Source organism: Protopterus annectens, chromosome 16.part0, assembly GCF_019279795.1.
Source record: "Protopterus annectens isolate FY-2018-M chromosome 16.part0, PAN1.0, whole genome shotgun sequence".
Taxonomy (NCBI): domain Eukaryota; kingdom Metazoa; phylum Chordata; order Ceratodontiformes; family Protopteridae; genus Protopterus; species Protopterus annectens.
The window spans coordinates 618276565-618297677 of record NC_056750.1 but is presented as its reverse complement, the minus strand read 5'-3'; the positions used below and the strand labels follow the sequence as shown (position 1 = coordinate 618297677).

General features: G+C 42.1%; 1 protein-coding gene across 7 annotated transcripts in view; it reads left to right on the top strand.

Moving 5' to 3' along the window:
- Positions 1-21113, top strand: part of CIZ1 (CDKN1A interacting zinc finger protein 1) — a 2016138-nt gene that overhangs the window by 1505040 nt on the left and 489985 nt on the right. For all 7 annotated transcript variants that reach the window (XM_044058876.1, XM_044058878.1, XM_044058879.1 and 4 more), the window contains one exon: positions 2651-2775. In XM_044058876.1, coding sequence (XP_043914811.1) covers positions 2651-2775 — 125 coding nt within the window. The remainder of the gene's footprint in view (positions 1-2650; positions 2776-21113) is intronic.

Here is a 21113-nt window from a genome sequence, read left to right as displayed (position 1 = left end):
GGGTTTGTATTTTGAGCCTTGCCTAAAAAAGGCACTATGGAGGTGGCAAGAGCCTCGACCAGTATTCGAAAGCCTAATGGTGACAGGTGCAAGCCGTCTCTAGCGAATCAGCGTGCTTGTCGAGCATGTCATCCCAGGCTGACGGACACTGGATCCCCTTTGAATGACACCAGAAGCTTAGCCAATTGTTGAAATTGATAATTTTTTCTCTTTCCCGAGGTATCATTCTTGGTGAGGGCAGGATGCTACTCAGGGTCAGGGTCATACCGGCTTGGGCTACGTGATCAGGGCGCTCCTCCATGTCTCTTTTCATGTAGTCCAGGGAGGTACTGCTCAGGTCATTCACACCAACATGGACAATGATAGAGTCATATTTGTACTTGTTCTGGAGTGACCTGAGTGCTTGTGTTATGTGGCTGATCCTGGCACCCGACAGGCTGCTAACAGTAACCTTCTCCTTGTTCGGCCTCGTGAGTGGGACGTCAGTGTGCCTGACTAGATTCACCTATTACTAGTGTGTTGGATATTGTTTTTGCCTTAAGGGCTGTGATTGTGTGGCACACTAGTTTTGTGACGTATGCATTTCATGGTTTGTGTTGGGGGGGTGGAGGTTGCTTGGATGTCTGCTTTGGAGGTCTGTTTTGCTTTTGCAGATTTTTATTTAGAGCCTCCAAGTATGTTTTCATGTATTTATGTGTGTTTTTTGCCGGTGCTGGTTTCATAGGTCTATGTGAGACTGGTGTTGTGATGCAAGTAATTCCCTTCTCCTCTTGACTACCTGGTCCAGTCCTGGGTTGAGAGAGCTTAGCTTCCAGTTTGGCTGTATAATTGCATCTCTCGCATGTATTAGTGCTTGATGGAAGGAGGAGAGGGTTGTCTGTGTACATCAGGCAATTTGTAACATTTCCTCAAAATGCCCAGATTCACCAGTTGGACCGGAGAGTACACCTGAAACTGGCCTTTGGACATGCCTGGATAGATACAGTGAACTGTTTTACTGATTGGCTGGTAAGGTCGAATAGAGAGCCTTGTCCTTCTCTACAGTATAGGGAGGGTCTAGTGCTAAGGTTTATTAGTGCTTACTATGAGTTTTGAGCAAGTGCCGGGATGAGAAGTGAATGATTTGAGTGCTTAAGTTGAAAGTGTGTGTAGTTCCAAGGGAAAAATTGAAGAGTAGACTTTGTGGAGCCGGGAATAGCTATACCCTAGCTAACCAGCGCTGCCTGGCACGCAAAACCGCGCAAATGCGGGTTTTATAGCAGGGAAATGAAAGCGATAGAAATTAGCCCAAAATGGCCAATAAACTACTAATTTCTGGGCTGAAACCACTCCTCCAGGGACAGATAGGCTGCTTAAAGCCCCCTCTCTCACAGTGAACAGAGAAACTTCCTTCTCTCCATGTAAGGTATGGGCAAACACAAACTTATAATACAGCCCTGAATTCAGCACTAACCTGAAAACTGGACTGTACTAGATTAGAAAGGCAGGAAAACAAGTATATTTTTTGTTTTTTTAGAAAATGAAGCAGATATAATCAAAAAACACTTTAAATGCACATAAAAGGCTATCATACTTTGTGTATCCTACAACAGTTAAACAGGTAATTTAAACACAAAAACGACTTTGTTAAATTGCATGCCGTAAAATAAGTACAATATGTAGTTGAAACAAGCTTTTTAAATCACAGAAACTCTAGAAAATCAGCGTTTTAGGCGGAATTAGCTAAAGGCAGCAAGAACATGCAGAAAAATTATACTTAATCACTCAAAAGTCTCTCTTTTGTCTCTCTGCTGCTGTAGAACTCTGCAGGGCACCAGGCAGGAGCTTGCTGTGCTGTATACTAGCACAAAAACCTTGCAAATGCGGGTTTTATAGCAGGCAAATGAAAGCGAGAGAAATTAGCCCAAAATGGCCAATAAACTACTAATTTCTGGGCTGAAACCACTCCTCCAGGGACAGATAGGCTGCTCAAAGCTCCCTCCCTCATAGTGAACAGAGAAACTTCCTCCTATCCAAGTAAGGTATGGGTAAACACAGAACTTTTAGCTTTAAGGGCATCAGTTAGCTATCTACAACTTGGATCTCAGACTCAGAGAAAACAGGAGAGAAAGAATCTTGAAGAAGTAGGAGTAGGCTTGAATTAAATATGTCCAGAGTAGTATTTGCTTAAGAAGAATATAATGCAGACCCCTCATTTAGAAAACTCATTTAGTGAAAATGTGTCAACATGCAGAGCCTTTTTAAGTTTGGAAAAAGATCTCCTGCTACATGAAGGACAGTTTTGAAAAAAGACATCACTGAAGCCTCAGTCTAGGTTGTGCTGTGTGTTATGTCATTTTAGCACTGGTTCTTTTGTAATAAGTATGACTGCATGAGTGGATGTATCACTACCGTACTGGTTCTGGCTAAATTATCATGAGATATATTTGTGCCAGTTCATGAGCTTTCCAGTAATGCAGAATTTATCAATTGTGGGTGAGAATGTCTGGTACCTGCCATTTTGTGTGTGTGTAGATATATATATATATATATATATTCTGCTTGCAGAAACTAACACAGAAGGAGGAGTACTTTTATTGCCGTATTATTTTGGTACACTGAATTGTTTGTTATGAAAGCAAAAATGTAATTTTGTCCTTATTTCTTAAAGTCCTGAGGAAGAAACTGGGGAAAATGAAGGCACTGCAGCTTCCGAGCAGCGAGAGGTAGAGGACACTGAGATCTTACAAAGTCAAAAGACTGATGGATCAGATTTGATGGTTAAACCCAAAACTGGTGAGTTGGACTTGAAGGATAACGCAAGAAGGTAGAGTTTCAGCAAGTGTTAAATATTTGTTAGCTCATAAGATGGAAATGTGATATCATACGTAATCAATTAGGGTCTGAAATATTTGTTATGATTTAAGAACTATTCTTCAGTCAGTAAATTTTAGGATTTCCATTTATGATATTCCAAGATGGACAGATTTCAGTAATTCTGCTATCACCTGTATTTTCATGCTCATCTAGTTGGCACTAACTGTGATGTGCGCCGGGCCCGAAAAAAGCATTCAGCTGTAGTGTATCCCACTTCTTTTCTGCCATCCGCTCAATTAATGTCTCAGGGCTAACATTTGTCATTGGAAAGATTAAGTAGATGTTGCCTAAAACATGCAAAATTTCAAAGTGATTCTGAGGTTGAATTATCACTGGTTAGGACTCCCAATTGTATTGTCTTTACTGCCTGGGAGTAGAGTGTGATGGTAAATATTGCTGTATGTGCCATTTTTCCATCTGTCCCACCTAGTCTTTTTCTTCTGGGCAAGCAGTAAACTCAGCCCCTTTATTGTTCAGTGACAGGGATGAATGAGGTGTAACCCTGGCTGTCACCTCTGGGGTGAGTGCATCTTGGAGTGTCAGCACTCCCATCCCACATTTATGTATCTGGAATATACCAGCTTCTGTTTATCTCTGACATGGAACTGTCTTTCCCCAGTGAATGCTTGATGGTGAATTTCTGGATAGAGGGAGTCTGCTCCGGATTTCATTTTGGCTGAGTAAGGCTTGCTGTCTAGGAAATGCCTATAAGTCCTCCTGCTTTGTTTGGGCCCATGGGGATGGTTCAGGTGTTGAATATGCATGCAGCTTTCCACATACGGTGACATTTGTCTTTGCATGTATAAGAAGATGCACTTAAGGACCATAACAGTACTACAGCCCGAACAGTTTTTTTTTATTGCCAAGCATCTCCATTTGTATGAATTAACCAGCTGTTGTTTAACCTTCACTTGACACCCAGCACTCATCTGTCATTCATTTATTATTGCATGCATTAGATAAACCCAAGACAATCCTGCTTGGATCTTGGATTATGGAGAAGTCTCATTCACCCTAGGCTCCCTTTGAAGGAGACTGTTGTTAAAACTGCGCAAACAAGCAGAATTTTTCAAGTCACTTAGAATTTACTTTCTTACAAACATGCAGTTTGTACAGACAGCACCACTAAGGCACAATCTTAGCATACTGTTGCAAAAACACAGTCGCTGTTGTAAATCCCAAATAAAGCAGATTCTGATTTAAAAGTTTCAAACAAAAGAAGTAATTACTGGCTTGACTGGCTGCCTCCAATTTAAATAAATCTTTTGGCTAATATTTTTAAGTCATTCAGTTTTGAATATGCCATGTTTCTTCTTCTGGTGCCTTTAGAAGCTCAAGGTTGGTGCTTTCTTTCTTAATAAAGTAGACTTTCAGCTGATTTTTGATAGTTGTCCATAATATATTGTGAATTTTCTAGTTTTGAATGAACTCTTATTCCACTGACTTCAAGACAAAGCCTTATTTTCTGTGACAGGCTTTGTAGAGTTAATTGCTTCAACCAAAGAGTGGTAGCCTGTCACACAGATAGTGTGTCACTTCTTGGGTCACCAGCTTTGTTAGCTCAGAGTAGCGCATAATTAGAAAAAGTGCATTGTCAAAGCCATCTAATACTGTCAGAGTTTCTTCTGTGAAGGTATTATGTACAATCCTTATTCAAACAAAGGGGAGAAAATTTTCTTGCAACCCTTTCAAAACAATCAGATGTTCCCTGTAGTGCTAGCTTCTTGTAGTTTTCCATGCAAAGCATCATTGAAAACAAATAGTGTGATAAATTTGTCCTTCTCCAGAGTTTGAAATTTAAAGCTGGTTTTACAGAATAGTTTTTGCGAACAATCTTGTTTATCTCATGAATAATGTGTACAGTAGTATGTTCTGTACTGGATGCCGAACAGGAATCATTAGAGATACTCTCTGGTCTATTCTGCCTGGCAGCCTAGGAAATTTGTCCTATTTATAATCTAAGGAAGTCCATCTCACATGTGATAAGGGGGCATATTGCTGCATTGCTTTTGAGAGTTTTGTGATAATATGTAGATGTCTTCCAGAACCTACACTTTTCAATCAGTATTAGCTAAGTCCAATCCCACATAACAGAAGTGGTCAAGTTCTTTATGACCACTGTAATGAGTAGCTTTCATGTAGGAGATAACTGAAGTGCAAAGCTTTGCCTCCCACCCCACACAAAAGTCATCTACATGGCATTCAGGCATGTCAGTGACATTATTGCTCCCCTGCAACCATTAAGACAGCAGTGTCACCCTGTTAGGTTCTCCTTCTTGATTTAAAAACGATGTATTTCACTTTATTTTTACAAGTGAAGTGATATGTGCATCAGACCATAGGCATACTTCTTGATTTTCAATAGCCCCACTCATGTCACGTCAGGAAACCACTGAGAAAAACTTCACAAGAAAGTTCCATGCCTTGCAAAACTTGAAAACTTAATATCCATTGAGTAAAGGTTCCATTATTTTTGACAAATTAGAACAAAAGAAGACAAAAATACTTTGATTTACATGTTGGTGAAATTTTTGGAAGTTGTTTCCTAATAATGTTCTATAAACCCACCAGCTTCTAATTGTACTTTAGGTTCTGCTCCTTTTTGGCTGTCTTTGAGGCCAAACACACACAACTAGAGGACATGCATTTTTGACCAACTTTGTTAAATTCCTTAAAAAAATGATTACCTTTCCAGCTCCTTATCGGATTCTGTTTTGGCTTAAGTCGATGGTACCCTTAGTGAGGAGGCTATCACTTTCCAAACATGACACAGGAGGCAGTGTCTGATCAGTTCTTGACTCACTTGTGAAACTTGTCTACAAGCTACATGTTGGCAGATCCCTTTTGCACCTGCAGTATCAGCCAGATCTTAAAAGCTCAGGTTATACCAAGACTTGTAGTTTTACCAGCTTGTGATTTCAGCAGTATGTAGCATCCCTTTTCTACCTTAAAGAAATCTTATGGTTTATCCTGATGTTCTTCGTGTTTCACTGTTGCAGTCATTACATTTGGGTAATCCTGCTGGCAGGTTGCCCTCAGTCGGCCTGAATTCCAAAGTCCTGGTCCTGCGTTGGCCGCTGTCACCCCTTCCCTGACATCAGATCGTCAGGGGTATAAAAGATGCGGCTGATGCCATTTACTTTAGTCTTTCTTGCCACGCGGTGCCCGAAGCAGAAGCAGTTCGCAACTGCCGGTCGGCCGACTCCTGAGATTTTCGAATTCGTATTTCAGATCCGAAGTCTTCTATAAAGCTAAGTACCCCGTTGGAGAAACTTTTCTTGCTTCAGAATCTAAAAAGAGGCTCAGGGATTTCCTGTTACTACCTCAACACAAGCCACTAGCCATCCCTCCTATGTTAGACATTGTAGATGATGTGTTTTCGGAGTCTAGTCTTACCCCTGACTCCTTACCTCCAGCTCCTGTTAAGCCTGACAGATATTACAGGGTTCCTGACTCACATGAATTCCTTTTTAAAAACCCTGCTGCAGATCCAGAAACTATTTCTCAGGGTCCCAAAGGAGTTGAGGCTTCCGCTGCAAAAAACCCTACCCCCTCTGACATGGATTCTAGAGCACTGGATAGATGGTTCATAGGTTGGTACTAGGCTGTCAGCCCTAGGGCCTATACAAGCCTAGACATAACAATTCCCTGGCTATTTCTTCCCACACTATTTACTTTCCTGGACCCTTGTCTAGCAGGGTGACTGATGTGATCCCCGGGGTGAATTTCCTTTCTCCCATCCAATCATCAAGGTTCCTTTTGAAGAGGGCCAAAGAGGCATTCTGCTTGACATGTATGGGCAATCTATTCCAGTGTCTGGGGAGTCTCTGGGTGATGGGGAAAAAAAGGTTTACACATCTGCTACCTTGGCTATAAGGGCCTTAAACTGTCAGTTTCATATGCTCAAATATCAGCAACATGTCATGGCATTGCTTAAACAGAAAATGTTATTAAACTCAGAATGTGCAGAAACTAAGGAAGTGCAGGAATTATTGCATGCAGCTGAACAAGTTGGAAAGCATACTTTGCAATGTGGATTTGATTCTTTAGAGGTCTCCTGCAGGGCCGTAGTTACAGGTTCTGTAATTAGGAGGCATGCTTGGTTAAAGGAACAAAATCTGCCTGATGACGTTAAAGTTAAATTATTAGATGCACCTTTACAGCATGATACATTGTTTGGAGTTAAGGCAGAAGAGGTGTTAAAGAAAATGGAGGACAAAGCTAAATCTATACAAACGGTCAAAGATTTTTTACAAGTACAGCCACCTAGGTTTAGTAGACACTGGCCAGCAAAGAATTGGTCCTTTCCTGTGTCAGACAGACCTCAGAGGGGCAGAACCAGATGCCCTAGAGGCAGATCCCAAGCGCAAGGTTCATTCCGCTCAAAGCAGTGTGGGGCTTCTACCTCCAAAGTTGAAGAAGCCAAATCACAACCATTCAGGAAACAGAATGACTTCCCCCTGCCTGCACCAAGCACTTATCTCCTGGCAGCCCCCTTAGGGGGAAAATTAGCACATTTTTCACAAAATTGGCACATTATAATCCAGGACAAGTGGGTCTTAAATATCGTGTCACAAGGCTACAAGTTCCATTTCGATACCCTGCCAAAAGCAAATGGCTGGCCAGATCTGCCAAAAAATCAATGGTCAGAGGCACAAAAACAAGTCTCATCCCTCATGGACATGGGGGCCATTCAACTAGTACCACAGCAAGAGCAGGGGCAAGGATTTTACTCAAGACTGTTTTTGGTACCCAGAAAGGACAAGGCCTGGAGGCCGCTACTGGACCTATCTATTTTGAACACATTCCTGGATATTCCAAAATTCAAGATGTTGACTTTGCAGCAGCTTCTGTCCATGCTGGGCACGAATGCTTGGCTTGTGACTTTAGACCTAAAAGACGCATACCTGCATGTCCCAGTCAGACAAATATGCAGAAGATACCTCAGATTCAAGGCTGGCTCAATGCATTACCAATTCTCTGCACTGCCCTTTGGCTTATCTACTGAGCCCAGGGTCTTTACAAAGTGCCTGGCACCAGTAATTGCATTCTGCAGACAAAGAGGAATACAAATATATCCTTACTTGGACGACTGTCTAATTCAAGCAGAGAACAAGGACATTCTGCTACAGCATCTGGCGTTTGTGAAAAGACTTCCAACATGCCTAGGGTACGCAGCCAACGAAAAGAAATCAAACTAGTACCCTCCCAAGAGATAATATTCCTGGGTGCAAGCTTAAATACAACTGCCCAGATGGCATAACTCACACCAGACAAACAAAGGCAACTGACTACCTGTTTCAAAATGCTGGCAACAAAGGCCCAGTTATCTGCAAGAAAAATTCTACAGGCTTTGGGCTTCATGGCATCCTGCATCCTACTAATTTCATATGCAAGACTGCATATGAGGAAACTTCAATGGTACCTAAAAAGTGTTTGGACTCAGCATTGCCACAGCCTGAAAACTATGATTACTCTCATTCCCTGCCTGCAACAGGAGTTTCGATGGTGGGCTCAGGCTTGTCACTAAAACAAGGGACAGCCATTCACATTACCCCCAGCCAGGCACACACTAACAATGGATGCATCAGATTACGCCTGGGGGGCCCAAATGGCAGGAAGATGCATTCAGGGTGCATGGACCTCAAACCAAATGCATCTACATTTCAATCAAAAAGAGATGCTAGCAGTTCAAAATGCCCTGACAGCCTTCAAGGACCTACTGCATCCAGGACAACTACTGATAAAGCCAGACAACACCACGGTCATGTGGTATATAAACAGGCAGGGGGCACTCATTCTTGCCCTCTTTGCAGACTAGCCATGACTTTGTGGGACACAGCATTGACTTACCAAGTTCACCTGCAGGCACAATTCCTGCCAAGAAGGAAAAATACTCTGGTAGACAACCTAAGCAGAAACCTCATGGATCCCCACGATTGGCACCTAGATCCACAAGTCTTCAGCATGATAACAAGGAAATGGGGATGCCCGGACATAGATCTATTTGCCTCCCCTCACAACTACCAACTAAAAAGATTCTGCACAAGGACTTAACACAGACAAGCATGGAAAGTGGACGCCCTATCTTTCAGCTGGGAAAACCTATCAGTATACGCATTCCCCCCTCTGCCTCTCCTCCCCAAGGTACTCTTAAAGGTGAGACAGGAGAAGCCAAGGATGATACTAATTGCCCCAGACTGGCCCCGCCAGTACTGGTATCCAATACTAAGGAGCTTCTCTCAATGCCCAGCTTGGACTTTGCCTCAGATACCTCATATACTGTCCCAGCAAAACAATCAGATCCTGCACAGCCAGCTCAGGACTTTAAACCTGGCAGCATGGCGGATAATGTAGTCATTCAAAACACACCTCTCAGTAAAGCTGTGATGGATGTCATTTTGAAGGCCAGAAGGCCTAGTACTAGAAAATCTCATGCTGGAAAATGGAAGCGATTTTGTGCTTGGAACCAGGCACAAGGAACTGATACAGCTGTGCCAAATATTCCTCAGATTTTGCAATACTTAACTGAGATGCTGGACAAAGGTCTATCTTTTTCATCTATTAAAATTCATGCCTCTGCCATATCGGCTCATTACAATGCAGAGCCCACCAATTTTTTCTCATCCCTTACTAAAACAGTACCTCAGAGGAGCCAAAAACTTAAGGCCTCCAAGAAGATCACCATTGCCTGCATGGGACCTCAACTATGTCTTGGAAATACTCACCCTGCCACCTTTTGAGCCAGCTGCAACGGCCGATATAAAGTTTTTATCTTGGGAAAACAGCTCTGCTCATAGCAATAACTTCTGCAAGACGAGTTTCAGAGCTTCAGGCACTCATGGCTGTGGAACCTTTTCTCATTTTTTATCCAGACAGGGTCTCTGAGGACAAACCCAACATTTATGCCTAAGGTGGTGTCCAGTGTGGCTCTTAACCAAACTATTCATCTGCCAACTTTTTATCCAAATCCACAGAACAAGGGGGAGAGAATTCTGCATTCTTTGGATGTTCATAGGCAGCTTAGATTCTACTTGGACAAAACCAACGTTTTACGAAAGACAGAGCAATTACTAGTGGCATATGCTGCAGCATCACAAGGAAAGGCTGTCTCAAAGCAGACTATTTCAAAGTGGATAGGCCGCTGCATTCGTTTCTGCTACTTACACCATGGCAAGCCAGTGCCTAAGGGCATTAGGCCACATTCAACCAGAGCTGCAGCCACTTCAGCAGCCTTTCTCAGGGGAGTACTAACCAAGGACATTTTAGAGGCTGCTACTTGGAGTTCAGTGCACACCTCTACCAAGCACTGTCATCTGCCACTCTCCTCTAAATCCAGGGCAGGCTTTGCCACTCCAGTTCTGCAGGGCTTCATAGCCACTCCTAATGCTGTTTAGTTCCAGCCTCCCATCCGTAGCTTTGGGACTGAAACACGAAGAACATAGTACAGTTGTGTACACTTACCATAAATGTAGATGTTCGAGTGTATTCACTGTTGCAGTCCAGGTTACCCAGCCACCATCCCCCTTTTTTTCTGATGGAACCTATCTTTCCTACTCTGATTTATACAACCTATGTGGTGTATTTGCTTGTAGATGAAGGTAAAGTTTATATTGGTGCTTGTATTTATATATATATATATATATATATATATATATATATATATATATATATATATATAAATAAATTTTGGCTACCCTTTTAGGGGGCACCTGACATTTGGTGCAAGAAAAACTAAAGAAAATGGTGTTGGCCGCATCTTTTATACCTCTGACAACCTGACGTCAGGGAAGGGGTGACAGCGGCCGACCCAGGACCAGGACTTTGGAATTCAGGCCGACTGAGGGCAACCTGCCAGCAGGATTACCCAACTGTAATGACTGCAAGAGTGAATACACTCGAACATCTACATTTATGGTAAGTGTACACAACTGTACTTTTTAAACCAATACTACTGCCTTGTTGTGGTGCAAGTGGCTGTTTAACTCCATCAGCACCAATGTGTTCCGTACGAAATACAGAATTCTGCATCACATTTTCATTTCCATCTGGTTATTTGGTATCAGTTTGAGTAAGTTTGTTACTTCCTCACTGTCAATTTTACTGACATGTCAGTCTTTTGTTTCAGACTCTACATTATGCAGCCTGGAATGACGCAGATTTATACACATATTGCAAGTACCTTAAAATGCTTACTTCATCCTTGCAAGTAATTCCAGATCCTTTCCATACAGCACAGGCAGCCCTTTGTTATACGCTTGATATACCTTTTATTTGTGATATGAAGTTTATGTAGCTCTCTCCAAATTCTGTCTGAATGTTCAGCCTCAGAAAATTATTTCTCTGCTATATGTAACGCTGAAATATATTATCCTACTACCATGCTCCTTGTTCTCCCTTCTAGACAGTCCTCATGTCGGCCAGAACTGTAGGGAGATTTAGGCTGTAACCAAATACAGGCTGTTGTGGACTTTAGTCAGGGGACATTCTGCATAGTATTTTTTTGCTGTCAGACCAGAGTCTAATGCTATTTCACAGTCACATTCACTTTTAATATTTTTCTTGCTATTGCCTGTTAATGTCTTTCCAAGAGCCGTTCCTATTAGGACTGTATGCTGTTGTGGTTTTAGTTTCAATACTGAAGTTCTCTACTGTGTCTCTGATTACATTTTTATGAAATTCTCCACCATTGTCATTGAATATCTTTTGAGGTTCACCTTGTTTATTTATCCATAAATGAATATATGTATGTGAGGCTGCCAGCCCAGCTAACTAGAATTTTGTAAATAATTCTATGACATTTGTGAGTATTAATATGATTTGTATGCTTGTCTTACAAATGTAAGATAACTATGTTATGTGGATGTTAAACTACTGGTGCAGAAGTGTGTGTTGAACTGTATGTTATGTACTGAGCTTCAAGAATGTAACCACAGTGTGCTGGAAAAGAGCAGAAGTGCGTCTAAACTATATACCTGTGTAGATGTATGTTTTAATGGTCGAAGTTGGAACATACAGAGTTAACTTGCAAAACTTCAAGAAAATAAGTTAAAATTGTTTACGACTGTGCTATAAAAGTTAGTTAATACAGAGAGACAGGATGTCTAGATCTAGAGGGTTTTCCATTGTCTTGAAACAGAAATAATTACTAGGTTTAAAATGTAAAAGTGTTTGTTTTACAACTTCCAGTTCTAAGCAAACTTCTGAGAGAAAAGTATTTTTCACAGAGAAATCTTAAATTCTGTTGGTATCTGTTTAGCCTGGGAACTGAAGGCAGGTGAAAATAGTGATGTCATCCAGCTGCCCAGCAGTAATGTTTTGATATTAATTTGAGAACTCTCTCAGAGATTTTGCATTTTGTATTTGTCTTTGGACCTGGAAACATCCTCTCATCAACATTTGCCTTGCTAATAGTAAGTAACTAGGGAAAAGTATCTTTTAGATATAGACAGGAATATAGTAAAGTTTAGTTTAGATGTTTTCTATATTTATTTGAGACTGTCCTGCAGTGTTGTTTTTAAATGTTTCCTGTGATTCTGAACTCTGTAATCACTGTGTTGAGTTATTGAGTATTGTCTTATTTTATTAATTATTAAATATATTTAAGCCTTTTAATTTTGGCTTGTTTGTTTAGGGATACTTAAGCTCTTAGAGTACTTGCATATTTATTTGGTGACACTGTATGGGCCACTCCAATAGCCTAAGTCTTGGACACACTTAACATTTGGATAATAGTAACATTACACAGTAAGATTGGTTACCCTTTGGGAAGGGCCTTAAAGTAGCTGATAAAGAGTGACTGGTAGCAGCTGGCACTAACTTATAGTCTGGGCAGAAGGGGGCATAGCTAGTAAACTTGTGCCAGCCTTACCCAGGCGTGTGGTGTGTGTTTGTATATCAATCAAATCTCAAAGTGTCTGTGTGTCAGCTACTTGGGCAGGGACACGAAGCACTGGTTGGACAGAGAGAGGGTGCTGGAGGTCTTAGCTTGGCCACTCGGCTGAGATCTTAACCTTATAGCAGTGCCAGTGGGGAGCCTTATTGGGGATCTGGAGAAAGAGGGAGAAACCAGCCCCAGACTGTCTGTGATCTCTGTGTGCCCTTAAGGGAAATTGTACTTTACTGTGTGTGTACTTGTCATCCTCCCAATTTGCATGTTCCTTACTGGTGCTAGTGGTGAGGACTGAGGTGCCTTAATTACTGGGACAGTGCAGGGGCATCACAATGTATTTACACCTTCTTATGGTTTCTTTATGTTTAAATTGCTTCTGCCAATCAGTCATGTGAATTGGTCAATGGCATTATGGTATCATGTGTCAGGTTTAAGGTCATGTAAGTCCACGGCAACTATCTCATTGTACTTTTAGGCTAAAAGCCTAACAGCAGTAGATCAAGTTTTGAGTAGGACAAAAAGTATGCTCAGGTTCCTTGTTTTCTGAATTACAAAGCAATTTTTGGAGTCTGTCCACTGAAACATGTCCAAGTTGAATATGCAGTTTATTCAAAACCTGGTCATGTTCTTGGAAAATTTAAGGAGCTTGTTGTCACAGTGACACTGCAAGTGGTTTGTATTTAGAATTTCAAAAGAATAATGTCCAGAATTCGAGTGTATAGTTGTTCAAATGTCACTGCTTTTCATTTTTCCTGTTTAAGACTGTTGCTTCCCTTCTGAAAGAAGTGTTACTTAACAACAGAGGTTTCTCAGTTAGAACTACCTATGTTTCAGTATCACATTTAACTTGTTATATTTTTGCTGCCAGTTTCATTCTCTTGGTGGAACACTCCTCACTTTTGTCATGAAAGTCTTACTGTTATGGATATCAGTTTTCATTATCTTATCTGCCTTCATCTGTCATTTGCTATTGAATCTTGTCCATCTCTGTAAGAGCCCATGGGCATCCATAACCATCCACAGAGTTTACTAGGCAAGTACGGAGAAGAGGAGGTAGATTGCTTAGTCTGGTTTTTGTATCACACATATAGAACACACCATATGCACCTCTTTGGGCAGTTTAGAATCACTACTCCACCTACCACATGTCTTTGAGATATGGGAAGAAACCAGAGTACCTGGAGAAGACAGAAGCAGACACAGTGAATACATGTAGACTCCACTAAGAAGGCAGCCCGTCAAGAGCCATAGAACCTCTTGCTTTGAGGAGACAGTTCTACTTTCACTGTGCTTCTGTACCATCCTGTACCCACTTTACATTGAGTCACTTTACTGATGCATTCTTGTTTTTGTATTTGTGCTTTCCCCAGGACCTTGACTGAACGTTCTTCTACATTTTCCCAGTCTACCTAATTGTTCTAGTAGAATAGGAGCTGGGTGTTCCCAGGTTAGGGGAGAGCCCTAAACCCATTTTTTCTGCCTGGGAGCCCCAATCAGCTCTCCATTTCCCAACAAGAGTCTGTGAGCAAGGCGTAAGGCAGCTTGCTGAACATGGTAGGCAGCCTCCTGTCTCCCACCATCCTCCCTTGTGGCTCCTTTAGACCCATAGTCTCTACCTCCTGAGGGAAGCCTGCTCTGCACACTAGTTTCCCTTGTCTGCATTCATGTGAATGCAATGTGGTAGTGCAAGCTCAGTCTACTGGAAGCTCCACTGAGTAAACATCTAGTGCTCCTATGTTTTCGTCAGTAATGTGGGGAGTCAGAGCTGCCTTCTCCTTAGGATAGGTCACTCACTGCCATTCTCCTCAGCCAATTCCTGCAAGCACCAGAGCTTCCACTCGAACTCTGGTCACCTGTGCCATAGTCAGACCTTTATTCCTGTGCATCACAGAGATGGCTTATTGATACAGTTGTTTAACCATTTTTATCTGCAAACACACTGAACCTGACTCTTTTTATATTGCACTGTCTTATATCTCTTTAAATATTTTGCTTTCCTCTGTTATCGAAAACGAAGGTATAAGTGGCACATAACAAAAACACAATTGAGCCACTTAACATGTCTGTGATGTCCCCATGCTGGCCAGTAATCAAGGAGCCTGAATCCTCACCACTGACACTGGAGAGGGATGTTTACTTGGAATACAAATGGATACACTCAGTATTTCCAGATGCAGACCTCTCTGCATCGGGCACAGTTTCCCTCACGAGCACACAGGGAACACTGTCAACCCAGGGTCTGAATTTCCCTGTCTGTCTCCCTCCACGTCCTCAATAGGACTCCTCACTGGCAGACCTTCAGAGTTAAGTCCTCAGCCGATTGCCAGATGTTCATCGTGTTACACTGCTGCAGTCATTACACTTGGGTTATCCTGCTGTCAGGCGGTCCCGCAGTTGGCCAGAGTTCCAAAGTCTTGGTATGGCATCGGTTGTATCGCTTCTTCCCTGACGTCAGTGCGCCAGGGGTATATAAGGTGCATCCGACACCATTTTTTCAGTTTTTCTTGCCGCGCGGTGCCCGAAGCAGAAGCAGTTCGCAAGTGCCGGTCGGCCAACTCCTGAGATTTCAAAGTCGAATTTCAAATCCGAAGTATTCAATAAAGCTAAGTACCCCGTTGGGAAAACTTTTTTCTTGCCTCAGACCGATGTCAGAAAAAGTTAATAATTGTATTTCTTGTGGGAAGCAAATACCTCATAAGGACTTCCACTCTTACTGTATTCCATGCCTAGGCCCTGATCACAAAGTCACTAGTTGTCGGTTTTGTGCTAGATTTAACAAACGCACTATGAAACGACGTTTTGATTTTGCTTTGCACTACTTCGGCCGAAGGTTCAATTATACTATGCCATCGGATCAACCGACGACCGCAATTCCGAAAAAAACGCAAAGACAAGGATAAAGACAGACATCCGAGGTCCAAAACCGATGACGAAACCACTTCTAGGCCAGTCGCCGGTTCACCGGTTCTCAGTGAGGCACTTTTGCAGCCCCTGACACCCGCTACCTTAGAGCCACAGGCCACCTCCAACTCCCACGTGGAGACAACTAGGCCTCTGGAAAATCAAGGTATTGGGCCTACGGAAACTAATCCCTCAGATGGGTCCGGAGCCGCTGAGCAGGCATCGGCTTCTGAGGGTGTTTTCAGACCTTCACAACTTACCATTAAAGCAACAGCCAAGGCAAAAGTACCATTAAAGACAAAGAAGCAAGTACAGCATTCTCCTGGACAGTCCTCCATGCCTAAGAAACTGATGCTTAAAATGGCCGAAGACCTCATTACTCTAATCAGGGGTTCCCATCCCCCTCCTGAGAAAAGGCCTAGGCAGGATACAGACTATGATTCCTCTGATCAGGTTTCCATTTCCTCTGATTCCTCTTCAGGCCAGGGATACTCTCTACCCCCCATGAGGACTCTGACGCTGAAGAATCTATCCCTTCAACCTCTCCTGCTGAGGATTATTCTTTTGGGGAAAACTTTACATACTATGAGGGAGCATTTCCATTGGGAAAGTCAGGATTATTCAGAATCCAAGAAAAGGCTCAGGGATTTCCTTTTATTGCCTCAGCACAGGCCCCTGGCTATTCCACCTGTGCTAGATATGGTGGATGATGTGTTCTCTGAATCCAGCTTATCTCCTGATTCTTTGCCCCCTGTACCAGCCAAGCCAGGTAGGTACTATAGAGTCCCTGCCTCTCACAAGTTTCTTTATAAAAACCCTTCTGCTGATCCAGAAACTATTTCCCAGGGTCCAAAAGGGGTTAAGGCTTCCATTGCAAAAAAACCAGTACCCTCTGACAGAGATTCCAGAGCTTTGGATAGATGGGGGAAGAAAGTTTACACTTCTGCAACTTTAGCAGTAAGGGCTTTAAATTGCCAGTTTCACATGCTTAAGTACCAACAATATTTAATGGCTCAGTTAAAACAGAAAATGCTTGCAAGCTCAGAAGCTCCTGACTGTAAAGAAATGCAGGATTTATTGCATGCAGTTGAACAGGTGGGAAAACATACTCTGCAATGTGGTTTTGATTCTTTAGAGGCCTCTTGTAGAGCCGCAGTTACAGGTTCTGTGATTCGAAGACATGCTTGGTTAAAAGAACAGAGTTTACCTGATCATGTTAAAGCAAAATTATTGGATGCTCCTTTACAGCATGATATCTTGTTTGGTGTTAAGGCAGAAGAGGTGTTAAAGAAAATGGAGGATAAAGCTAAATCTATGCAAACAGTCAAGGATTTCTTACAGGTACAACCACCTCGATTTAGCAGAAATTGGCCAACAAAGAATTGGTCCTTTCCAGTGTCAGACAGGCCACAGAGAGGCAGAGACGCCCAAGAGGCAGATCTCAACCACAAGGCTCTAACAGACAACAACAGTGGGGCACCTCAACCCCAAAAGGAGGTCAGGACAAGTCTCAACCTTACAGAAAACAGTCCCAATGACTTCCCCCTTCGTACTCCAAGCACCTCCCTTTTGGCAGCCCCCTTAGGGGGAAATTAGCACTTTTTTCACAAAACTGGCAAACAATCACCCAAGACAAATGGGTTCTGAATATTGTGTCTCAGGGGCTACAGGTTCCACTTTACCAAGGCTAAAAGGAATGCCAGACCTGCCACAAAATCAATGGGCAGAGGCACAATAGCAAATTTCAGCCCTCATGGACATGAGAGCTATTCAGAAAGTACCACAACAGGAACAAGGACAAGGATTTTACTCAAGACTCTTCCTGGTCCCCAGAAAGGACAAGGCCTGGAGGCCCATACTAGACCTTACAACTCTAAATACTTATTTGGATATTCCAAAATTCAAAATGTTGACACTACAGCAGCCTCTACCCATGCTGGGCAAGAAGGCTTGGCTTGTTACTCTGGACCTCAAAGAGGCATACCTGCATGTCCCTATCAGACAAAATTGCAGAAGATATCTCAGATTCATAGCTGGTACAATGCACAACCAATTCTGTGCACTGGCCTTTGGCTTGTATACTGTGCCCAGGGTCTTTACAAAGTGCCTGGCACCAGTAATTGCATATTGCAGACAAAAAGGAATTCAAATATATCCATACCTGGACGACTGCCTCATTCAAGCAGAGACAAAGGACATTCTTATAAAGCATCTGGCGTTTGTAAAAAGGTTGCTAATTTCTCTAGGGTACACAGTAAACAAAAAGAAGTCAAAACTAGTGCCCTCACAACAGATTATATTCCTGGGTGCCAGCTTAAATTCAACGGCCCATATGGCTTCTCACGCCAGACAAACAAGTTCAACTAACTCAATATTTCCAATTACTGGTAAAAAAGTCCCATCTCCCTACAAGAAAAATTCTGCAGGCCCTGGGATTCATGGCATCCTGCATACTACTAGTACCATATGCCAGACTGCATATGAGGAAATTACAATGGTACCTAAAAAGTGTTTGAAGTCAACACTCTCACAGTTTAGAAGCAGTAATACCAGTGATTCCCTGCCTACAACAGGAGTTTCGATGGAGGGCACAGGCATGTCATCTAAACAAGGGTTAGCCTTTTACTTTTCCCACAGCCAGGCAGACTCTAACAACAGATGCTTCGGATTACGCCTGGGGAGCACATATGGCATTAAAATGCATTCAGGGCAAGTGGACCGCAGACCAAATGCATCTTCACATCAATCAAAAAGAGATGTTGGCTGTTCAAAATGCCCTAACAGCTTTCAAGGACCTTCTGCATCCAGGACAATTATTATTAAAGACAGACAACACCACAGTAATGTGGTACATAAACAAGCAAGGGGGCACTCATTCTTATCCCCTATGCAGGAAAGCCATGACCTTGTGCAACACTGCTCTAATGTGTCAAGTTCATCTGCAAGCACAATTCCTGCCAGGAAAGAAAAATACTCTGGCAGATGATCTAAGCAGAAATATCATGGACCCTCACGAATGGAAATTGAATCCACAAATCTTCAGCATGGTAATGCAAAAATGGGGATGCCCAGACATAGATCTTTTTGCCTCCCCACTGAATTGCCAACTACAAAAATTCTGCACAAGGACTTATCACACACAAGCATGGAAAGTGGATGCTCTCTCGTTCAGATGGAAAAACCTAAAAGTTTATGCCTTCCCACCACTGCCTCTCCTTTCAGAGGTACTCCTAAAAGCCAGACAAGAAAAACCACAGATGATCTTGATTGCCCCAGACTGGCCACGCCAGCACTGATACCCAATCTTAAAGAACTTAACTCAAGGCCCACCGTGGATTTTGCCTGAAATTCCACACCTTCTGACTCAACAAAACAATCAGATCCTGCACGGTCAGCTCAAAACCCTAGACCTGGCTGCATGGCAGATTCATTAGTCAAACAGGCAACACCTCTCTCTAAAGCTGTTATGGATGTCATTTTATAGGCCAGGAGACCTAGCACCAGGAAAGCTTACTCAGAATAATGGAAGAGATTCTGCGCCTGGAACCAGGCTCAAAGCCTTGACCCTCTTGTCCCAAACATTCCTCAGATTTTACAATACTTAACTGAGTTGCTGGACAAAGGACTATCCTTCTCATGGCAGTCATGGCTTAGTGGTAGGTCATACAGACTAATGTTATGGCAGTCATGGCTTAGTGGTAGGTCATACAGACTAATGTTTTCAGAGTTTGCTGACCTCTGGGCTTTGTCTTGGTTCCTGTGCTATTCCATATCCTTATTTGGATAAAAGGAAGCGTCTTTGTTCACCAGTGGGAGTGGGGAGCACTGAGCGGCCTGTTTGTCCCTAGAGGAGTGGTTCCAGCCAGATACTTGTAGTCTATTGGCCATTTTGGGTCAGTTCCTAGCTCTTTTCATCCCCCTGTAATAAAGCCCGCTTTAGCGCGCTTTTTCGCTTGTATTCAACTCGGCACAGCTCCTCGTGGTGTCCTGCAGAGTTCTACAAGCAGCAGAGAGCAAAAGAGTGCCTTTTTCCTGATTTAAGTATTTTTTTCTGGCTTTTTGATTATTTACTGCTTAGCGACTGCATTTTCGCCTGTTTATACAGCTCTGCATTCTATTTAAACTGTTTTTGTGTTGATTAACTGTTTTGCACTTTTAAAAAGTTATTTGTTGCTTAATTTTACCTGTAGGCTAACACACTCAAGTGTGCTAGCCGTTTAAAAGCATTTATAGCATTTACTGTCTGTTTTTCCTCTGTTCTCTGCAAAAAACAAAAAAAAAATCTTGTTTTCCCGCCTTACTGAACTAGAATAGTCCAGTCTTCAGAGTTTGCTGATCTCTGGGCTTTGGCTTGGTTCCTGTGCTATTCCACATCCTTATTTGGATAAAGGGAAGCTTCTTTGTTCACCAGTGGGAGTGGGGAGCACTGAGCAGCCTATTTGTCCCTAGAGCAGTGGTTCCAGCCAGAAACTTGTAGTCTATTGGCCGTTTTGAGTCAATTCCTGGCTCTTTTCATCCCCCTGCTATAAGGCCCGCTTTAGCGCGCCTTTGCGTGATTTAGCGCGGAGTTGCCCATAGAGCACCATCGGGCAGCGCCGGTTAAACTATTTCTGGCTCCGTAAAGTCTGCTCTTCAATTTTTCCCTTAGAACTTCTCTACTTGCAATCTAAACAGTCTATTCTCTATCTCAAAAGCTCAGCACTTGCTCCTAAAGCATTTTTATATAGGTAAAGTACTTGTATACTAAACAAAGTACTACATTACATATGTATATAAGGGTTTTAAAATACACAATTATACCAACTTAAAAGTGGAAAAACAACACTTTGAATTATTTTCAAAGGGTTTTAAGTTTGTTAAGACAACCTATGGTGATTTGGCAAATATATTATTAGAGTTAAAAATATTTCTTCGAAAATTAAATTTGAAAATTACTTGTAAATATAAAAAATCAGGGAACAATGACAAACGATTTGAAAATTCTGAAACAGAACCATCTGATAATATTCAAATGCCTAGTAGGAGCAGTATTTTTAACCCTCCATTACACCCTGTAATTGGCACCTTTGAGGCTATAGTTACCAATGATATTTACGAGACCTTTGGAAGGACAAAAGGGTTGAACAAAGTTAACAATTTAAATGAAAAGGAGTTAACATTACTTGAAAATTTAAGGAAAGAGACAAATTTCAGGTTCATGCAACCGGATAAAGGTGGTGGAGTGGTAATTTATTATCAGGAAGCTTATACCAATGCCTTAACTGATTTACTTATGGATGAAAAAACCTACACCACTGTGTCTCATAATGAGGTTCAAATAGCCTACAGAAGAATAGACAGTTGGTTGGAGGAATATTTTATAGAAAATAGAATTGGGAAAGAAACATACAATTTTTTGAAACAAACATACCCTTACATACCTCAAATCTTTGGAATACCAAAGATACACAAAAATATTTTGAAA